Below are 23,453 nucleotides of genomic sequence, written 5' to 3'. Positions count from 1 at the left end.
CTCTGCCTACAATGCTGAACTTGGTTTAGCTTCTCTTTTCTGTGTTGTGCATCAGGCACCTTCTGGGAAATGCCTTCTGTCTAATTCCACTGCCAGAGGTTTCCCCCTGTTCACTGCAGCATTTGGGATCAAAACTATGGAAATTAGGAACTTCTGACAGGTTTGGAATGAATACAATATGAGAGCAAAGGATCAGAATTCCTGGGAGATGGAAATCAATCTTGATGCTCCTTCAGTGTGGTACTGTCCCCTTTCATTATGATGAGGTGCAATGCTTGCTTCAGATGTGATCTCTTTTCAGAGAAGCCTCAAGCATTGCATGTGAGACACAGAGCTGGGCCTGAGTTAGGATTGCATCTGAGACTGAACCATCTGGAAAGGTAATTTCTGCTGTTTTGTTTCCTTGCTTGTTTTTGCTGCTGTTATTTATGCATCTGTCAGATAACAATGAAACCGACTATAACAGTTAATTTTTAGTTTTGTTTTTTTACTTTATTTACATGTCTTTTCTCTTTTTAATTCATAGCTTCCACACATCCACAAATTGTTAACAGGTCCTCAGATTAAAAGACAAATATGGAACTGTTATGCTTGGATCTTTCTGAAGATCCTCATCAGAATGGCTTCACAGCTCAAAGTCACTTTTAAGACAGAGTTACCAGCAAATGACCTTAAATTAAAGAATACAGAGTTAATTCCAAGCCAGCCTGGAAAAGAGATCTATAACTCCTTAGGTATGCAGCTCAACTTTCCCCCAAATAATTGTGCAAAGCAGGAGATGCAAAGATTCTGGGAGATGTTTACCTCATGGTTGCAGCCAGAAAAGCAGAGCAAGGAACAGATGATTTCTCAACTGGTCTTGGAGTTTTTTTCCCTCAGAACTGTAAACTATAAGGACAAATTTGCCTTGAAAGAGAAGTGGGAATCAAGTGGCAGGAACCCTGGGAGTTTCACAGAGGGCCTCTTTGATGAGTGTTAGAGCCTCCTGTCAAGGGGAGTTCCTGGCATGAGATATGGCTAACTCAGGAAGACAGTCATTTTGAGAAGTACTGAGAAGGTGTTGTAGTTTTTATTATTCATGAGAATGTACTGCCCCAACAAAATCCTTACAAGAGAGACTATCCAGTACCCTAAATTAGCATGAATAAAGTAAAATAAACCCATGGATAGTTTGATGGACACACTTAAATTTAATTTATTTACATAGTAACAGAGAGACAGGGGAATTAACATTTGGGCAAGAGCTTAAGGCTTTAGAGGAGATACCCGGGTCCTAGAGATGGCTAAGTCAGGGAGATGCTTACAATGTAATCATGAGGTCTGAGTTGGAACCTTAGCACACACTTAAAAATATGTCTTGAAACACTAGCATGTGATCCCAATACATGTGATGCAGAAACTGGGGATCAAAGAAGTTACATGTCCTTCCAAATTTGCTAGTACATGTCATTAAGGCACCATGTCTGTGTCTTCAAAGCTGAGTTGGCAGAATGATAGAGTAAGTTTTCTGTTGTTGAAATCTGGCTTTCCCATGCATAAACAGCAGTGACACACACACATAAGAAATGCCTTCATTACTTGTACCTCATAGCAAATTGTCAAATCTGGAAAAAAGGAATAGAATAGAATAGAATAGAATAGAATAGAATAGAATAGAATAGAATAGAATAGAGAGGTAATTATATTGGGTCCTATTTTGGGTTCTATATTTTCATACTTCTCAGCCATTGACAGAAATGGCCAAGGTATTAAAAAATTTGAACAATGCATACACATATGCTTAGATGTCATTGTACAAATGGCTTCTGAGAGTTTTGGTTTTTTTGTTTAAATATTTGTTTTTTGGTCAGTTCATTATTTGAGACATGGTTACATTGTGTAGCCCTGGATGTCCAGGAACTCAGGGAAATTATACATCCTCTGCTTCCCAAGTCCTGGGATTACAATGCCGACCTCCATCATTGATGTATATTTGAGTTTCTTACTGTATACATAGTTTTCATTTCACAGTTTGTTTAATTCCATATTTATACTCCTTGGAGCTTTGTTTTAAATTGAGAATTTCATGACTGAAACCAATTCCAAGTACACTGCTGCCATAAGGTGCAGTCATGTTCCTAAGAGCCAAGGCAGTTTGCGTCTGTGGAGACAATGTATGTAAGGGAGGATCAGATGAAGTTAGGCCCATGCAGAAAACAGAGGCTGGCCCCTTAAAGAAAGGCTGATTGATCCTCCTTTAATGTCTTGACTAGTTGAAGACAACATTGTGGCCTGAGCTCATAAGAAACTATCTTTGTTCCCCCCCACTGGGCATGAAAAGAGAGAAGGCAGTATCCTGAGCCTGAAGATGTTGGTGTTTCCTTTGAAACAAACACCTCAGGATTCCAGAAGAGCAAGTCGAGGCACCTCCAGCTATAAGAAGAGTACCTGTGGTCCTTGTATACCAGAATCATGAGATAATCTCCACATGTGCAGGTCAGAGCTAAAGACTCAACAGAAACCTCAAACCTTACAAATATGAGGAATTTTCCCAAGTCTTCAAATATCCCTGTAACCTTTCAGTCCACCACAGAAGACACAGAAATGAGAGGCCATTTGGCTGTCCCATTTGTCAGAAAGGATTCTATCAAGCCTCAGACTTCTGAGTTCATGAGATCTGACATAACCAGAGAAACCTTTTCGCCTGCAGCACATGTGGAAGATCCTTCAGACACAACACCAACCTGCAGGCACATGAAAAGATTCACACAGGAGAGAAGGCCCACACCTGCTCCCAGTAACCACAGTTTACATCAGTCATGCACATACCATTGTCACCTGAGGAATTGCCACAAATTAGACTCAACTGTGTACCTTCCTCACCAGAGATTAGCAGGGCTCCAGGTCAGTGTCTCGTCGGCACATGAAGAAGCGTGTGGCTTCTAACTAGCACTTAGCCAGTGAAAATTTGTCATTTAACTTCTGTGTCGTTCCATTTGTTGTCACTTCCAAGTAGCATGTGTGGGTAAAGAAAATGAGTGGTTTGACAGTTTGTTCACTAAAATTTACCAGATGCCTAAATATTGGCTGTTATCTTAATTCTTGTTAGTAAATACATGTTGATGCTTCTGTGTATCTCCTGTGTGTTATGTTTCATGTGTGTATGTGTGTGTCCTATGTGTAAGTGGTTGCCTCTGTGTAGGGCTTTGGGCCTTACCTTCCACCTTATTTGAGACAGACTCTCTTCTATGATTGGAACCTCAGGTAAGGTGGCTCAGAAGCTCACAGAGATCTTCTTGTCTTCATTCTCCAACCTCTTAGGAGCTCATATGACAGATGCCTCTGCCACTGGATCTGCCTTTTAATTTTTTTTATTTCACTTTATTTTATTTCATGTGTCTTTGCTTGAGTGTATATATGTGTACATATGTGAAGAAGCTCCTACATGTTAGAAGGGGCATCCGATCCCCAGGATCTGGAATCTCAAGCTCCATCTGAGCTTGGGAGTGAAACTTGGTCATCTGCAAAAGTGGGAAAGGCTCTTAACCACTGAGCCATCACTGCAGCCCTTGGAACTGTGTTCTAATGTTGTGCTTTAGATACAAACTCAGGTCATTGGATTTCTGCATCAAACACTATTATCCACTGAAATATTGTCCCATCTCTTGAATGCTTCCCTTTTATATGTTAATAGGCACCTCAGGTAGGCATTTTTCCTGAGTGTCTTTGCATCCTAACAGTTTTGAGTTGTGGATACTATCTAGGATACAAGGTGATAGGGAAAGTCCCTCTTGGGGCAAGGCCATGCAGCTTGCCTCTACTTTAATAGCAATGGAGCTCTGTTCCTGCTGCATGTCTCTCTGTTATATGCTTTGTGCCCAAAGGACTGGCAGGAAAGTTCCCATTCTAATTCCTAATTGCTTCCTTGGAGTTGCTCATTTTTTTATCTTTTGTGATGTGACCAAGGTGTTTAAAAGTTACTTCAGATCCTTGTGGAGATGCTGTCATCATGGGTCTAGAAGTGAGTTGAAAATCACCAATCTTCTGGGAAAGAGTACCAAGAGATCATGAACCTTTAAATCGGGGAAAGTGTCCCTTCCCAGTTATAGCAGAGTCTCACTTCTCATGGCAACACCTACCATCATGGTGTCACGGAGCACTGAGGTGAGTGACCAGAGAATAGGAGTAGCAAGAACTAAAGACATTAGAAGCACTCCTTGGAGAAGCCATGCTTATGCTATTGGAGAAGTTTTATTCTCTAGCTAAGTGCCTCTCTTAATTGTGCTTTACTTAAGAAGTCTTTGTTAAAATAATCTTTCAACAGCTCTGCTGAAAGGAGAGAGAGGAGGAGGTAAGGAAGGAAAGAATATAGAATCAAAGGAAGGAAGGAGGGAAGGAAGGAAGAAAAGAAAGAATAAAGGAAGTTAAGATATAAAGGAATAGGCGGGGTAGGGAGAACTCCGGTATTGGTATAAGAACAGGAAATTTAAATAGGTTTTCAGATGAAATTGGGGTTATTTCTAACTCAGGGCAGAGTTACTGTAGCCAATCCTCCCTAAGGTGGGTGAACCTTGAATACTAAGTCTCTTGTAGTAGAAATACCTTAGTAAAATATCTCTTAGTGATATCACCTCATTTTCATCTGTCTAGCTTTACCTGGTCGCCTTTGTCTCTATCTCTCTCCTCTCTGGCTCTGTCTCCATCTCCCTCATCTTCTCTCTATCTTTCTACATGCCTTTTCCTAAGTTTTAGTTTTTAAAGGGAAGATTTAGTTGGATTCTTCTTTTTGTGTACTGATGATCCTGGGGAATCACAACCAAGGCATTTCACCAACAGGACAAGCCATGAGCTGCATCCCCATCTCATCCTAAAGAGCTTGAAGTATCTTTAATCTTTTCATTTCCCCTATGAATCAATTTACATATTTCTAGAAATTACCAATTATTTTTGTGTCTGAATATTTAGATTATAGGAATGGGTGGAATAGAATACTGATACTAGTAATTAAAATTTGTATCAATGATAGAATTATACAGTAATTATTCTTCTAGGAAAGATAAATTTTGTGGAAGCTTGAAGATTAAGAGTTAAAAACTGAGTGAATTACAAGTAAGGAATAGATGCATACTAGGAATATTATGTATTTCTTGGTATTTCAGTAATTCTTAAACATGAAACTTGTTTTCCTGATTCTATATCTACGTTTCACTAAATATACCCCAAAATTGGTTGTTATGTGGTTCCAGCTCACGTGCTTTCTGCAAGAACATAATGATAAAGTACTCTTGTCATGTGAAGAATTAGGCCTGTTTCCTTCTGGAAAATACACAAAGGTGTGTTTGGCTTTCTATATTTCTTTTGTCTTGTCATTGTCAAGAGTTTCAATGCTATCATATATCTCCTCATGTCATGTAATTCTGTGAATAAGTGAATCACAAACCAAAATAATAGCATCAAAACTCTGTCATATTATATACATCTAACTAATACTTTTCTAACTTTTGCTTGTAGACAAAAATGCAAGTTTATCAATATGACTCTAAACTTTATAACACTAATCTATGAGCCCAAGTCAGTATCATCTTAATTTACTGTCATCCCTGTAGCTCTGTAGCACACAACATTGCAAGAATTTCTCATTTATTGACGACAGTGCCCTTACTTTTTAAATTAGAATTAAGTTTTAACTACAAGTATTTATCATATTAACCACTGTCAGTGTACAGTTCAGTCATGTGGAAAATGATCCTATTGTTCTGTAGCTGATTTCCAGAACATTTCATCTCAAACCCAAAACTCAAGGAACAAACACTCATCACCTGTTCTTTGCATCCCTGTCAATCATCACCCTCATGTCTTTTAAATTTTCATCACATGATTCACGGACTGTTGGGAAGGAATGTGTACATCACACAGCATGCATGTGTGGAGGTTAGAAGATGTTTGGGGAGCTGGTTCTCTCCTTTCATCATGTGGTTTAATTTTTTAAAAATTTAATTAAAAGACATGGTACTTGATTACATTATGACACTTTCAAGCAAATTTATTGATTATCCTCTTCCACTTTTCTTCTCCTCCATTCCCCCCAAACCCACTGGCACCTCTCTAACTTTATAATCCTTTTCACTTTAATAACACGTTTGTACTATTCCCTCCCCCTTGACTCCTCAATACCACTTTCTTCTGCATCTTTTGATTTCCTTTCTGGTTTTATACTCCATAAATGCATACTCTCAACACCAGCATAGATACAGATGTTGCTGTCAATGTCCCTCTTTGAGAAAGAACGTGTGGTTTTTGTTTTCCTGTATCTCTGCCACTTTCTTGATTTCCTTGTAATTTCACCCATTTCCTTAGTATTTCATGATTTCATTCTCCTTTACAGATGAACACAATTCCACAATGATATATATCACTTCCATTATCTACCAATGAATTTATGGATGGACATCATTTCCTTGTGAATAACACAGCAGTGTACATCTTGTCTCAGGTGGGACATCTTCTTTCAGGTGGGACATCTCTCAGGTGGGACATCAAGTCTTTTGGATACATGCTCCAAAATTATACAACTATGTTACCTAGTAATTCTGTTTTAGCATATTGAGAAAGCTAATAACTGTTTATATTGTATGTGATGATAGCTTGTTGCAACTTTGATTGACATCACCTCAGTGCATTCCTTTAGTTATTGGTGGTGTTGGGCCTCATTTTGCACACAGTTTGAACATTTCTGAATTGTTTGTAGGAAATTTATCCAGGTCTGGAACACACTTCTCATTTGTTTTATATTTAAGATTTTTCAAACTTAGTTTTAAATATTCTTTTTAGGGTAGAGAGATGAGTCAGTGTTCCAGAGTGCATACAGCTCTTACTTTGAATCTGAGTCCAGTTACTAGCTCCTACCGGTGGCTCACAACCATCTACAAATCCATCTGCCTGAGAGCCCATGCTTCAGGCCCCTGCTGGGAATCCCATTCATATGCAGTGACCCCCCTAGTACACACACAATTAACACTAAAATATATCTTAAAATAAAATATTCTATATATTCTGAATATTTAACCCCTCACTCCAAATATGATCTTCACACATTTTTCTCTTGCTCTCCATGATGAATTTTGAGTTTTGTTCATGTGAATTTCAGAAATTATGGCATTTAAAAACTCTTTCTTTGAAAATTGACCCTAAATCACCATGTTTAGTCAAAAGCCATGAAAACATTAGTCTTTGAGAGAAGGATTTTTGAGACAGTTTCACTTTGTGTATCACTGGCTGTCCTGCAACTAACTCTGTAGATCAGGTGGGCCTCAAATTCATATGTATGTCTGCTTCTATCTCTTTATTGCTATTTTGAAGGTCATGTGGCACCTGGTCCTGTGAAAATATTAATCTTCAGTAAACATATCCAAAACTCTCCTTTAAAGAGTGCAGATATGTCCTTCAATAAGGAACAAAGTTTCAGAAATTCTTCTTCAATGAGAGAGCTATGTAAATACAGTAAACTGATAAATATATTATTTTAGCTAACATCATGAAACAATGCACATCCATAATATATTTCCAGGGTCTGTTGACCATAATAAACTTATTTACATTTTTTTTTTGGTTTTTTGAGACAAGGTTTCTCTGCGTAGCTTTGCGCCTTTCCTGGAGCTCACTTGGTAGCCCAGGCTGGCCTCGAACTCACAGAGATCTGCCTGGCTCTGCCTCCCGAGTGCTGGGATTAAAGGCGTGTGCCACCACCGCCCAGCCTTATTTACATTTTTAATCGTACTGAAAATGGCTTCTGACAACTTGGCAATGGGAATTTTCCTCTTCTCTCAGATTATAGTAGGAGTGCTTGGGAATTCCTCAATATTATCATATTATCTCATTTTGATACTCACTGGAAGGCATTTAATGCCAAAAGACGTGATTATAGAGCACTTGACATTAGCCAACTGCTTGTCTCTCATATCAAGAGGCATTCCACGGACAATGTTAGACTTTGGATTTAAATATTTCCTAGATGATGTTGGATGTAAATTGATAATATATATTTACCGAACAACAAGGGGGATGTCCCTGTATGCCATGTGCCTACTGAGTTGCTTCCAAGTGATCACAATCAACCCCAGCAACTCCAGGTGGATGACACTTAAACACAGAGTGACCAAGTACATTGTTCCCTCTTGCTCACTAGGCTGGATTGTGCACCTGATTCTAAACTTCTTGACTCCAGCAAGAGTGTCAGGGCCCATTTACAACAAAAATGCAACTAACAGGAGGAATTATGGGTACTGCTCATGGTTTGTTTCTGGCAACGTGGCAACAGCTCTTTATATGTTCTTACTGTGCTTCTCTGATGGCCTGTGTCTGGGTCTCATGGCCTGCTCAAGTGTCTCCATGGTGAGTCTCCTCTACAGACATAAGAGACAAGTCAAGTACATTCACAGTGCTCAGAACTTTCTGAAAGTCTCACCTGAGGACAGAGCTGCTCAAACTATCCTCATCCTGGTGTGCATATTTGTCATCTCTTACTCATTTTCATCCATTGTGGTCATCTTTGTAACCTATTCCAAAGGTCCAATACTATGGGGAGTAAGTGTATTTCTCTTTCTAGAAATTTGCTTTCCCATAGTTTGCCCCTTTGTTCTCATCAGCAATATCAAGTCTAGTTCCAGCATATTTTTACCCTGCTGTGGTAAGAGAAAGCTTCTTCTAAGTTCTACATGATCCCTGCTTATCTGCCTTTGCTTATATATTGGCATATTCTTTTATCTGTTGTAGATTGCTAAGACTCTAGTTTGAAAATATTGAGCATCCTCCTGCATCCATCTCCTTAAGCAAATCCTACTGTTGTGTGTCACAACAACTAGCAATAAAACTCAAGTCCATGTGGATGAAAGACCTCAACATAAAATCTAATACAATGAACACTGAAAATGAGGAATAATGTTAAACTTATTGATACAGGGACAACACCCTGAACAGAACATGGAGAGTGCAAGCACTAAGATCAGCAATTAAAAAATGGGACCTCTTGAATGCAAAAATCTTCTATAAGACAAAGGACACCAGAATTAGGACAAAATGACAGCCTGCAGAATGGGAAATATTTTTTACCCACTCCACATCTGATAAATGGCTAATATTTAAGATATATAAATAACTAAAGAAACTATACATGAATAAACCAAACAATCTAATTTTAAAATGAGGTACAGTTATAAACTGGGAATTATCAATAGAGGAAGTTCAAATGGCTAAGAAACACTTAAAGAAATATTCAACAACCTTAGCCATCTGTGAAATACAAGTCAAAACTACTTTGAGATTCAATCTTACATCTGTCAGAATGGCTAAGATCAAAAACACAAGTGACAACTCATGCTTGTAAGAATGTGGAGCAAGAGGAACACTCCTCCATTGATGGTGGGAATGCAAACTTCTACTGTCACTATGGAAATCAGTGTTACAATTCCTCAAAAACCTGGTAATGGATCTACCTCTAGATGCAGCTTTACCACTCTTGGATATATAACCAAAGGATGCTCCGTTCTACCAAAATGACACTTGATCAACTATGTTCATAATAGCTTTATTCATAATAGCCAGAAACTAGAAATTACCTAGATGGTCCCCATCTCTAGAAAAGATAAAGAGGTTGGGTGCTGGTGGCACACACATTTAATTCTTGCACTTGGGAGGCAGAGCCAGGCAGCTCTCTGTGAGTTTGAGACCAGCCTGGTCCACAGAGCAAGATCTAGGACAGGCACCAAAACTGCACAGAGAAACCCTGTCTTGAAAAACCAAAAAAAGGATAAAGAAAATGTAATACATTTACATAATGGAGTAGTATCAGTCATTTAAAAACTGGTGTTGTGAATTTTGCCAGCAAATAGAAGGAGTTTAAAAAAATCATCTTGGGTAACAATCTCTTGGAGAAAAAATTTAACTATACAAAGATGTGTTGCATTTGTTTATGTTGCAAAATATTTGTTTAACTATATAAAGATGTGTTGCATTTGCTTAATTATGTAAAGTTGTGTTGCTATTTTAACTTGGTGGCCTAAGAGATATGATTGGTCTAATAACAAACTGAATGGCTAGGAGTGGGGAGGAGGTATAAAAAGAACTTCTGAGCAGGGAGCATAAGTAGAAGGATGAATTTAGGCTTCAGAGAGTAAGAAAAAGGAGAAGAAAGAAAAGGAGATGACAGAGAGATGTCACAGTCAAGCCAGCCAGACAAGGAATAAACAGGTAAATACATACATACAGGACATACAGAATGAAAGAAAGGTAAAAAGCCCCAAAGCAAAATGCAAATAAATAGATAGAGCTTAAATTAAGTTAAAAGAGTTAGTCCTAAGCTAAGACAGCATTCCTAATTAGTCTTCATGTCTTTGTTGGGAAGATGGTTGGTGGTCCAAAGAAAATGCCAACTCCAGTAACCCATAGGCAGAAAGACACATATGGTATGTACTCACTTAAAAGTAGATATTAGCTATAAAATAAAGGATAACATGCTACAATCCACAGACCCAGAAACACTAAGCAACAAAGAGGGATCAAGTGGAGATTCATGGATCTATCTTCTTGTGATGGGGAAATCAAATAGGTTTTGCAGGTAAACTGAGGGTAGGTAGGGATGGGAATGGGTGGGATCAGGTGTGGATGAAGGGATGGAGGGAAAGAGTATGGGGAGAGATGACAGAAATTATACAGCATTTAGTGGGCCAATGTGGATACCTAGTGCAGTGGAAACATTCCTGCAACCTACAAAGGTAACCCTACTGAGGATTTCTACTAATGGAGGATATGGAGCCTGAACTATCCATCTTTGGTAACTTGGCAAGGAGTTCCCTGTGATTTGAGGAGAGGGACAAGAGGAATTGTGGGAAGCAGAGGGGTCGAAGACACTGGGGGGTGCATGGCCCGAGAAATCAACTAACCAAAGCTCATGGAGGCTAACAAACATTGAAGCTGCAATTGTGGAGCCTGCATGGATCTGGGTTAGGTCCTCTGTATGTATCTTACGGTTTTTGGCTTGGAATTGTGAGGGACTCCTGACAGTGGGACTGGGGACGTCTGACTCTTTTGGCTATTCTTGGGCCTTTTTTCTACCTACTGGGTTGCTTTGCTCATCCTTGATGTGAAGCTTTGTGCCTGGTCTTATTGTATCTTAATGTGCTGTGTTCAGTTGATGTTGCTGGGATATACTCTATAAAAGAATATTAAGTATGCATTTTTTAAAAAGAAAGGAAATATTATTGAGTGCCCTAAAACTGATCCTTTGTCATATGATGTTATCACAACACATCTTATTCCAAAGTTTTTCTTACATAATTTACTATGCAATAATGAGAGTTTTCCAAATATGTAGAATCACCTTACTTTACAAATTATTATGTGTGTATAGGCAAAGTAGAGGTGAACATCAGGAAATAAATCTGAGAGACCAGGAATTATCTTAACACTTAAGAAAGGACTTCTGCTCAGGTGTGTGTGAGTGTGTGCAGGGGTTAGAGGGTCATATTTTTATTTTATCTGTATGGGTATTTTTCCTGCATGTATGTCTGCACACCACATGCATCAAGTACCTGAAGAGGTCAGAAGGACATCTGATGCCTTAGGACTGGAGTTACATATAGTTTTGAACCATTATTGGGTGTTAGAAATAAAGCCTGAGTCCTCTGGAGGAACAATCAGTGCTCTTAACCACCAATCCATCTCTCCAGCCCCAAGATGTTTTGATCATTTCTTAAATTTCTTATTTTGTGTAGGTGTGTGTACCTCTGTATATGTATGTGTGCCACATGGCTGTCATGCCTGCTGCCTATGGAGGCTTTCTGGATGCTCTGCAACTGGAGTTACAGGCAGTTGTGAGAGACTCAAGGTGACTGCTGGAGACTGAACTCAGTTCTTTTGGAAATTCACTATGTGTTTTACCCACTGAGGCAGCTGTCCAGTGTCAGACTATGGTTATTTCTTCTCATATGTTGACATTACAACCCCTCATGTGTCATCACTGGTCTGAAAATGCTGCAGAAAAATGAATGGGAACAAAATTAACCTTGATAAAATAGCCAATAAGGCAAATACTACATTTTCTTTCATGTGAAACCAAGGATTAAAAAGGAATCAGAATAAAATATGAACTACTGAGAAGAGGAAAAGAGCAAAAGAGAAGTAAAACAGGAAATAGATGAGACAATGAAGGATAAATATGACACAAGCACATAATATGCATGTAGGAAAGTATCACAATGCAATACTCTACTGTGTACTATTAATATGTAGTTAAAATAAAAAGTAATTAAAACCTACCACCACAGCCCTGTGGACTATTTGTTTCATTTTACTCACATGCTTTCTCAATGAATCCAGATGCTACATGTCAGGTTCTGTAACGTCCACACTCTAGAAGATTCGTCAAATGTTTTAGTTGTGTACAATTTTATTCTTTACATATATTTATTCTTCAAAAAGTACACCTCTGGCTTCTTGCTTTCTCATGAAGAGATACACTACTAACATAATTAATTTAAAATAACTTTTCCTAGGAGAAAATATCTCTTTTTCTGCAAATAAGAAATGGGTCTAGCCAGGGGTCCTCTGTTCCACTGGGGAATAAAAACTCCATTTTCTCTATGATGTGAGTAAGGGGCCACATGTTAACACATGAACTTGGTGCAGAGAACTTCAGTGATGACTTTATCACCATTATTAACAGTCTGTGACATATTATTTCTAAATAACAGTGACACACCAATCCATGATTATCCTCCATCAGTCTGTTTAGTAAATCTATATCTACACTTTTAAATTTCATCATTCAGGTATCTCATCTTCAGCTTTATTTACATTTGCAAATTTCACAAAATAGGAAAATTTCCTTATTTGCCTTTGTAGGAAACTGACCATTTTTAACCTTCTCTGAATTAATTATTTGGCTTTTGCCTAATGCATTATCTGTGAGCTTTCTCTGCATATTACAGAAATATGGTCCTCCAGCTGCAAAACATTTGAGAATTTTATCTTCATTTTGTTCTTTCTTTTGGTCAGTAGTTTGTCTTATCTTATTACTATATCTTATTTCCATAAAATACAATTTGAATGTGAGCATGCTCTGAAGAAGGAAGGTTGCTAAATGCTGCAGTCAATACTGGCTAAGATTTTTTTAATGAGAACAATTTGTTTTCTTCTGCCACACATGGCACCATTGTGATGAAAATGTCGAAGGTGATAAGAGATTTCATAATATTGCTATATATATATATATATATATATATATATATATATATATATGTAATCCAGGTTTGATAATGCAACTGGGTTGTTGTGAGGTAATGTGTATTTCAGGTAGCATGGTATAGTAAGCTTTCTGAGTGTTTAGTTAGGGTTATCCTATAAAGAGTATTATGCTCTTTTCAGAAGCCACAGGTTGACAACTGAAACACCAGATATGAGGTGCCTCCCCTTGAGTTGCTGGTCTGAGTGTCCTGGAGGCCCCCCAAACAATACAGACTATTGACATTGCTCTTGCTTGTCATCAAAAACTTTATAGCAAGGCCCTCTTGCTGCAGATACCACACACTTTGGACTTGGACATGAGAAATCAAGTTCATATTGACCAAGATGTTTCATCCCTGCTGGGTACATTTCATATTACCTGAGATGCATTCAGGATGTTGGAGGAACAACATCACAACTAGTCTAATCCAGCTGTGAATACTATAAACAATAATGACCAGCACAGTAAGATAATCCCATGGGTAAATTGATGACACAACTATTATTAGAGTAACCAGCTGCTTTCTGATTGGATTTAGGGCTTTCCCTACCGCAGAAGCTCTCAATCTGTGCTTTACGACCATTGGGAAACACTTATTCCAATGTATTAGGAACGGATTCATCACTCTGTAGTAAAATTACAGTTATGAAGTAGCAACAAAAATAAATAAGCGGTTGGGGATTCCTAAGACCATCTTAAAATATGGTCTCTATGCTTACCACAGGTTGAGAACCTTTGCTCTGAAGGAAGCCTGGTAATGCAAATTGGGACCGGAATCCATGGGAGGGGACTTCATAGCACTATGGAGGAAAAGAATGCCATTATTTTGCTAAAAGGACATGGTGACAAACTATCCTCTAAATTCTCATGCCTGAACCCATAGAGTAGTGCAACAGTCAAAACTCATCAGACAAGTTTCTCTGATCTGTGAAAGTGCTTACCACACTGGCCGAAATGGAGAGAATAAATGGCTCTATATGGCCCAGTCACAAATGGGATATCTCTATGATTCCCTTCACTGGAGGGTTCACTTAACATTTTAGAAAAGGCCATGGAAAAATTGTAAGGGCCTGATAACATGGAGGGTCCCAGAAAAGCAATACTGCTGGCTATGACAGGACCACTGCACTCAAGAACTCCCAACAGCTGTGGTTCCTGCATAAGAAAGGCACAATCTGTTTATCCTTTGCTTTACATCTACTATTCACTTATGAGTGAGTACACACTATGTTTGTCCTTCTGAACTAGGCCCTCTGCATAAGCAAGACAGTTGAGTAGCTTGATCTGCTTAAGAGCCCCCTGGCAGGAGGATCAGGATCCATCCCCGGTGCATGAGATGGCATTTTGGAGCCCACAACCTATGGTGGGATATCTTGCACAGCCTTGAGGCAGGGGGAGGGACTTGGACCTGCCTCTACTGAATGTACCAGGCTCTGCTGACTCCCCATGGGAGGCCATACCTTGTTGGAGGAAGGAACTGGGGATGGGTTGGGAAGGGATGGAGGGGTGGGAGGAAGGAAGAAGGGGGATCTGTAATTGGTATGTAAAATGAATAAAAAATTTCTTCATTAAAAAAATACAGGCATAGAATTAAGGGAGTCAACTTTCTAGCATGAGGGAGGATTTGGTTAGACTCCAATCCTAATTGAGGACATATTGACAGATCATGGATTCTGGACAGGGTTAGTCAGTTTTCTTTAGGGTATATCCCCTATTAACCAAGTTCCAGTGGATGACCTCACATACCAGTGAGTATATGGACAGCAGAAATTGACTTGGTAGATTATTAAAAGTAGAGGACATGAAGTTGGGAGTTTGGAAATGTAGAGGTAGATATAGATGACTTTTGAGGACAGGTGAGGAGGTGAATATGATCAAAGTACATTGTCTTCATGTATGACATTCTCAAATAATTAATAAAAATGTTGTATTTTAAAAATACACCAATATCTCTAATCTGTTCTTAAGTCAATACAGGAAAACACATGCATGTACAATCCAATTACAATGAATTTCAGAGCATAGTAAGCTCAATTATGAGACTCCACATTAAGTATTCATATAAATTACTTCATATGCATGGAGAAGAATGCAGTATAGTTCATAAAGAGTGAATAACAACTGCACAGTGAAAATGATCCATGTTTTAGAAAATGTAACTTGAAGTGGGGGAGACTATTTACTGCATCTCCTTTCTCCATGTCTAAGGATTTAGTCTTTCTTCAGAGCTTAGAGAAATCTCCAAGGATGTCTAAGCATTGAAAAAGGCTCTCAGCTTTTCCTCTAGTCATCAAGGCCATGCAACTACTCCATTTTTTTTAGCGTTAGTCCTCTGTGATTTCTTCTTCCTTCCTTGTAGCATTAAGGGCTTACAGATGTGTTTTCTTCCTAATTACTCCTAATTGCTTCATTTGATTTGTTCCTGTGCTGAGGACACATTTGCATTGACATGTAATTGGTGGGAAGTCATTTAAAAGTTTTCTCAGCCAGTTATATAGATGCTGTTATGGATCTAGAGTTGAGCTGAAAATCACTCCTGTAGTAAAAAAGGAGACCTGGGAATAATAAAGTCCTAAATCTGGGCCCAGAGTCTCATCTCAAAATAGGACAGACTCACTTTACAGATCAGCACGTGCTACTGTGACATCACACATTACACAAGTGAGAATTATTTTCATGTTGAGACATGGATAATTGTAAACTTGAAACTTTCATGGGTGTGGGGACTTGACTATGTTGTTGTGATTAGAATCGAGATTTGAATATATTTTAACAGAGATTGTAGGAATCAGAGGGGTCAACATCACAAGAAAATACAGAATCAACTAGGCTCTGATGATAGGGTCCCACAGAGACTGAACCAACAACCAGGGAGCCTGCATGGGACTGTCCTAGGCACTCTGCATATATGCTATAGTTGTGTAGCTCAGTCCTCTTGTGGGACACCTACCAATGGGAACATGGGCTATCTCCAACTCTTAACAGGATTTTGGTACTATTTTTCATACTGGGTTGCCTTGCCCATCCTTACTACATGAGGAGGTGCTTAGTCTTACTGCAAGTTGATATGCCATGTTTTGTTGATACTCATGGGAGATCTGTCCTTTCCTAAACAGAAACTGAGGAGGACTGGATTGGGGATTGGAATATTGTGGGGAGGGAGAGCAGGGAGAGGGAGGAAAAGAGGGAGGGGAAACTGTGGCCCAGGTATTAAATAAATAAATAAATAAAATGTATTAAAGAAAAAAAATAACTAAAGTTGATGACTCAGCATGTGGAAGGTGCAGTAACACTACAATGAAGGGGTGGTGTGTAGGCCATGTGCTTATTGAGTTGCTTCCAAGCATTCACAATCAGTCCTAGCAACTCCAGGTGAATGAAACTTAAACACAAAGCCACCAAGTACATCATCATGCTCACTCAGTTGGCTTGTTCAGATGCTTATAAACATCGTAAATCCAGTAAAAATGTCAAGTCCCTTTTACAATAAAAATGTGGCTAACAGGGTGATTCATGGGTACTGATCATGGTTTGCTTCTGGCAATGTGGCAACTGCACTGTACATGTTCTTACTGTGCTTCCCTGATGGCCTCTGTCTGGGTCTCATGATCTGCTCAAGGGGCTCCATGGCAATTACCCTCTACAGGTGTAAGAGACAAGTCAAGCGTATTCACAGTGCTCAGCACTTAATAAAAATCTCATCTGAGGACAGAGCCACCCAAACTATCCTCGTCTTGGTGTACATATTTGTCATCTCTTACTCATTCTCTTCCATTCTGGTCATCTTTACGACTTACTCAAAAAATTCCAATGCTAAGGGGAGTAAGTGTATTTCTATTTCTCGAAATATGCTTTTTCATATTTTACTCCATTGTTGTCATCACCAATATTAAATATAATTCCAGCATATTTTTACCCTGCTGTGGTAAGAGATAGCTTCTTCCAAGTTTGGCATGAGCTCTGCTCATCTATCTTTACTTATATATTGGCATATTCTTTTATCTGCTGTAGAATGGTAAGAATGCAGTTGTAAAGTATCAAGTATCCTGTAACTGACACCTGTGCTATGTAGTGTGATATCTAGAAATTTCATTATAATATTTTCTTATATAATTTACTATCCAATAATGAGAGCTTTTCAACAATGTATAACCAGCAGCATATTATACAGTTACTATGTTGTAATATGGATACTATATGTGAACATGAGAAAATGCATGTAAAAGAGCAAACATCATTGGAATACTCAGAAAAGATTTCCTGCTCATTTTGGGGGGAGAGGTGTTCTTATTTTACATGTATATGTATTTTTTTCTTTATATATGTCCATGCATCACATGCATAAAGTACCTGAAAATGTCAGAAAAGGGTATTGAACCCCTTAGCACTGGAGCTACATGTGGTTTTGAACCACCATTTAAAGCTCCTGGATACTCTTAACCACCAAGCCATCTCTCTAGCCCCAAAATGTTTTGATCAGATTTAAAATTTTTTATTTCATGTATGTGTGTGCCTCAGAGTATGTATGTGCCCCTCCTTCACTGAACACTACCCACAGAGACAAGAGGAGCATGTTGGATCCTCTGGAAAATGATTAACATCCAATTCTGAACCACTGGAACTCATTTCCTCTAGAAGTTCACTGCATGCTTTCCCAATGAGCCAGCTCTCCAGCTGGCCTGAAAATGCTATAGAAAATTGGATAGAATTCACCTTAAGAAAATTAGTCAGGGCTGGGTGGTAGTGGCACAGTCCTTTAATCCCAGCACTTGGGAAAGTAGAGGCAGGCAGATCTCTGAGTTTGAGGCCAACCTGGGCCACAGAGTGAGATCCAGGACAGACAGAACTATTACATAGAGAAACCCTGTCTCAAAAAAAATTACAAAAAAGAGAGAAAACAGTAGTTAGCTTCACAATGCCAAATAGTACACTTTCTTTCATGTGAAGTCAAAGAATAAAAAGGAATCAGAGTAAAGTATGGACTACTGAGAAGTGGAAAAGAACAAGAGAGAAGAAAAGAAAGAAGTAGATGAGACAATGAAGGGTAAATATAACACAAGCACATAACACACATGTATGAAAGAATCATGATGCAACACCATAGTATGTAGTGTTAATACATGATTAAAACAAAATTAGATAAAACCTGACACCACAGCCCTGTGGTCCACTTGGTTCATTTTCCTCATATGCCCATCTCCATGACTCTAGATGCTATATTCCATATGCTCCAACATCTACTTTCTAAAGATTCCCAAAAATGTTTTGGTTGTGTGTAATTCAATACTTTACATATATTTGTTTCTTCAAACCTCTGGCCTCCTGCTTTCTCCTGAGAAGTTACATTACTAACATAATGAATTTAAAATAACTTTTCCTAGGAGAAAATTTATTTTTCTGCAAAGAATACATGGGTCTAATCTGCTGTCTTCTGGTCCCCATGGAGTGCACACCCCAATAACCCAAGTCCTTCGCACTGGGGGATAAAAGCTCCATCTTGTCTATGTTGTTGGTTGTTACATGTTAACACATGGACTTGGTAGGGAGACCTTCAGTCCTGACTTTTGCACCATTAATAACAGGCATTGACATATTATTTCAACATAACAATGACACCCTGAAACCAGGAGTACCTCCTTGAGTCTTCTTAGAGTGTCTGAATCTACACTTTTAAGTTTTTATTCAGATATCTCACCTTTAATTTCACTTCCATTTGCCATTTTAAAAACATAGGATATTTTTCCTTATTTATGTTTGTAGGAAGCTAAGCACTTAAAATCTTTTCTGATTTAGTTCTCATTTTCTAGTATAATGCAATATCTGTGAACTTTCTCTGCATTTCACAGAAATTGTCACTTGGTCCAACACATCTGAGAATTTTATTCTCATTTTGCTGTTTCTTCTGGTCAGTAGTTTATCTTGTCTTATTACTGTATCTTTTTTGCATAAAGCACAATTTGGATGTGAACATGCTCTAAAGAAGGAAGTTTGGTAAATGCTACATTGAATCTTGGCTTGGATTTTTCATGGGAGTATTTTGCTTTCTTCTACCACTAAAGGCACCATTGGAATTATTCTGAAAATGGGAAAGGAGTTAAGAGATGAGACATGTTGCTATATAGATATAAATACTCTAGATTTTATAATTCAACTATGGTTACATGGTGGGATACTGTTTTTGGTAGGAAATGTGTAGTAAGCTCTGTCACTGCATTTAATAAAGCATCAAAGATATGCAACAAATGGAACACATTTAAACTCTATTTTAATAAGTTTACATTCCCATAAAACTACCCTCAACATCATCATTATAAACCTGACCATTACTCATACATGTACCTTATACATTAATATTTCTTTTTGTGTCCACCAGACAACCACTGCTTTTTCTCACTGCACTTGATTTTTAATCCCCAAAATTTTGTATGATTGAAATCATAAAATATATTGTAACTTTCCTCTGAGTGTACTCAGAATTGTATCGTGAAATTTATCATTTATGCTCATATACATTCTTAGTTCTTTAGTGCTGAGAAGTGTAGTCCACCACATTTTTAGTCATCCAGCTGGTCATGAATATTTTGAGTCTTCAGTTTTCATTGATTGACAGTGTAACTACTGGACATGTTTAAGTACAATTCTTCACATAGATATATTTGATTTCTCTCAGTGCTTCTAAGTGCCAAACAGGTATGGCCTCCCATGGGGAGTAAGCAAAGCCTGGCACTTTCAGCTGAGGTATGCCCAAGCTGTGCCCTCCTGCATCAAGGCTGTGCAAGGTGTCCTACCGTAATAGGCAATGGGCTGCAAAAAGTTGCACAGCTTTGTCTGTTTGAGGGGCCCCTGACAGTGGGAATAGGATCTCTCCCTGGTACATGAACTGGCTCAGTGATTAAGAGCACATGCTTCTCTCTCAGAGAACCTGAGTTGGGTTTCCATACTCACATTAGGAATCCTACTACCACCTGTAACACCAGGTCCAGGAGATCTGATGCCCACTCCTGGCCACCATGGGAACTGCACTCACTTGCATACACCCCACCCAATAGGTTCTCATAATTCTAAAAAAATTGATTAGTTTAAATCAAATAGCCACATCTTCATTGGCTTTATATATCTTTTACAAAGATAAATACTGTTGAAAAATTGGCTGATTTTATTAATGAAAATTTTGTATCAATCTTGGTGGTACTTGTTATATATAATAATGAAGTTTAATGATGATTTCAATGTTCCCAAGTTTTTAAAGTTCTGCTCATTAATATTAATATATTTGTCATATATATTATACACTGTTCATTGTTGTGGCTGTTTTGTATAGAGATTAAAAATATCTTAGATATAAAATAAACAAACTATAGAATTTGTTTAATAATGCCTTTGCAAAGAATATTCTGATAGGATGCAAAGACTGTTCCAGAAGACATTGAATCAAGCTTCTTATCTTTGTTAAAGTCAAAAACAAAACTACACTATTCATCATCATAAATGTTGAAAAACAATCATTAAATCAATATGATAGAAAATTAAAAATAATCAAATGTTTATTTTTTAAAGATTTACTTGTTTATGTGTGCATGTGTGTGTGTATGCCTGTGTTTCTGTGTAAGTATGCCATGTGTTTGCAGACCACAGAAAGATATTCAGATCTCCTGAAGCTGGAGTTACAGGCAGGCATGAACCATCTGATGTGGGTGCTGGGAACTAAACTTGGTTCCACTGGAAGATCAGCAAGTGCTCTTACCTGCTAAACCACCTCTCCAGCACCAAGAAAAATACTTCTAAATACTCAAATTAAAGTCTAGCTTAATTTTCTATTATGATCAATTAAGCAGTATACAATAAGAATTAATGTGAAAATTAATCTTCTCATAGACATTAATAGGAATAAAACACTGAAAATTGACACCAATATATCAATTTAAATATATGTCAGGAAACTTGAGATGGCATAAATTAATGCTGCATAAATTAAAAAACATAATAGGATATGTTTATATTTTGAAACTAATTTTAAATGTTCATTATCATTGATTCTTAAAATAATTCAACCTCTATATAAATATTTGTCTCTTTGATTTAAGGAAGAAAATAGATTTTCATTGGAAAGTTATAACTCTAAGTTTCTAAGTATACCCAGATCACCCAAAAAAACAATGACTGTATTCCACATAATGTCATGAGACTTGGGATAGTTGCCTGAATTGCAAATTACTGTCTCAACAATGCATCAAGACATTATAAAATGTTAAGACAGACCATCAGATAAAGAATGTTAGTGATGGTTCAGTGGTTATGAGTACTTGGTAGTTTTTCAAAGGACCTGAGTTCAGTGCCCAGCACCCATGGTAGGTGGCTTACACCATCCAGTGGAACTGACAACTCTCTGGCCTCTGTCCACAGGTCTATAGGGGCAGAAAAGCAGATAAAGAATAAAAATACTGTTACTAATTGTATTAAAAAGATAGGATTCAGTATACTCTCAATGCTAAAAAAAACTTTATCTTTGAGTTACCATCTACACAAAGAAAGAGGAAAAGGGAAAAAGTGTAGGTAAGGTGAGTGGAAGAGGAGACCAGAGAAAGATGGAAGATCTGGTATGAAGGACCATTACCTTAATGTAACATAGCTGTGATAAAGACACATGGAGAAGAGCTGTGGCAAGGGATTCACTCAAAAATGGTTTCTCTTTCCTCTCCATTTCTAGTGGTGGAAGTTTAGTGAACAGTGGCACGCTCATTTAATAAATGTTCCATGACTGAGTGTGATCAAGAATCAAAAAAGCAGTGAACAAACAGATATTGTTAAGAAGGAGTATTTAGCACAGCACAACACAAAGTAAGAATATCCACAGAAGCAAGGGAAAATGTGAACCATTTTATATCATAGATTAAAAAATGTCAGGATATGACACAGTTCTGAATGTGGTTTTAGGAACAAAAGGCACAACTGAGTAGGAGTTCATGACAAAAAATTATACCAATCATTTTCGTAATCTAAAGAGAATAGAAAGCAATTAATCTGAAGGATGGGGACTAGACTGCATAAGAAAAATATATAGTCATGAAAATCTCTATTTTTAGGCATCCAGTACTATATCCAAAGTCTTCAACAATATGGGAGAAAACTTGATTTAACTCCTCACTAGAAATAAAAGAATGGTGCTTTTATTGAAATGGTGACATGATTGAAGTTAGATGGACATTAAGGATATCAATCTCAGAAGAATTCTAATGAAACTAAAAACAAACAAACACTTGAGGTTTTATATAAATGAGAGTTGCAGGAACAGTGAACAGCATAAATTCACAGAGGAAGGGATATGTCTTCAGATACAGAAGTTCCAGGAATTCCCTGCTCCATGTGTGGTGCTCCTCTTTCAATCCCAGGCTTTGAAGTTAATATGTCCCCTCCTGGATGACTTGTCTTCAGGAACCCCTGGCATGATTCACTGTAGGGCAGAATGGTGAAGGTCTTTAGGGTCTTGATGTATATGACAAAGAAACGTCCTTCTATTCCTTCTCACATCTTGGCTTCATGTCCCAAAACTCCCCTGAGATTCAGAAAATACAAGCACCTATAATCAGTCAGTAATCAGCTTTCTGCATTTAGACTCCAAGCAAAGATTACTTTTATGATCTTGATGAACTGTGAATGTCTAAGAATAATAGTACTTCCTCCTCACTCTGCCATGAAAGGAAATTTGTGGCTCCTAAAGGTTTTTTCATATAACTAACTGAAGGCAATCTTTATTACAAACATTTTTACATCGACTCTCAAGCTGAGACCACAGGGAAAGAAGGCCTGGTCAGTATGGCACTAATCTGTAATCCTAACACTCTGAAGGCTGAAACAGGAGGATAAAGAGTTTGAGGCTAGCATGTACAATGCAGTGAAACCCTGTTTCAAAAAAAATTAAGAAAAAAAGAAAAGACCAGTGTTGAGTGTAGTCCATGTTCCTAAGCATATACATTTTCTATTTAATTTTTTTTGAGTTTTTTTCATTCATGTACACAGTGAAATATGATCATATCCATATTCCTATTTCCCCATTCTAACCTCCCCGATGCCAGATTTTTATATTGGACCACCTCGAAACCTAGCTCAGAGATCCTTAGAGAAGAGGGCAGAGAAATACTGTAAGAGCCACAGACCACTTAGTACAGAAAGAAAACATTTCTACAGTTGTGCTCGG

At 37.9% G+C, this 23,453-nt stretch overlaps 1 protein-coding gene, 1 long non-coding RNA gene and 1 pseudogene across 2 annotated transcripts; all 3 read left to right on the top strand.

Annotated features, from left to right (window-relative positions):
* The first annotated feature begins 4,012 nt into the window (after window positions 1-4,012).
* LOC143271986 (uncharacterized) lies at window positions 4,013-6,481 on the top strand. The gene is made up of 3 exons (XR_013049330.1): window positions 4,013-4,143; window positions 5,226-5,312; window positions 6,365-6,481. It is a non-coding gene; the product is annotated as an uncharacterized LOC143271986 (long non-coding RNA).
* Window positions 6,482-7,540: 1,059 nt separating this feature from the next.
* Window positions 7,541-8,697, top strand: LOC102907307 (vomeronasal type-1 receptor 4-like). Its single transcript, XM_076577282.1, has 2 exons — window positions 7,541-7,575; window positions 7,743-8,697. The coding sequence occupies exon 2, from the start codon at window positions 7,762-7,764 to the stop codon at window positions 8,695-8,697; it is 936 nt and encodes a 311-aa protein (XP_076433397.1). The 5' UTR covers window positions 7,541-7,575; window positions 7,743-7,761.
* Window positions 8,698-16,577: 7,880 nt separating this feature from the next.
* LOC102903893 (vomeronasal type-1 receptor 4-like) lies at window positions 16,578-17,194 on the top strand (annotated as a pseudogene).
* The last annotated feature ends 6,259 nt before the right edge of the window (window positions 17,195-23,453 follow it).

This window comes from Peromyscus maniculatus, chromosome 1, assembly GCF_049852395.1.
Source record: "Peromyscus maniculatus bairdii isolate BWxNUB_F1_BW_parent chromosome 1, HU_Pman_BW_mat_3.1, whole genome shotgun sequence".
NCBI lineage: Eukaryota > Metazoa > Chordata > Mammalia > Rodentia > Cricetidae > Peromyscus > Peromyscus maniculatus.
This window is presented reverse-complemented; position numbering and strand designations above follow the sequence as displayed.

Excerpts from the sequence above, each read along its gene's own strand:
- LOC102907307 (XM_076577282.1), top strand. The coding sequence starts at position 7,762 with ATGGCTTCTGACAACTTGGCAATGGGAATTTTCCTCTTCTCTCAGATT.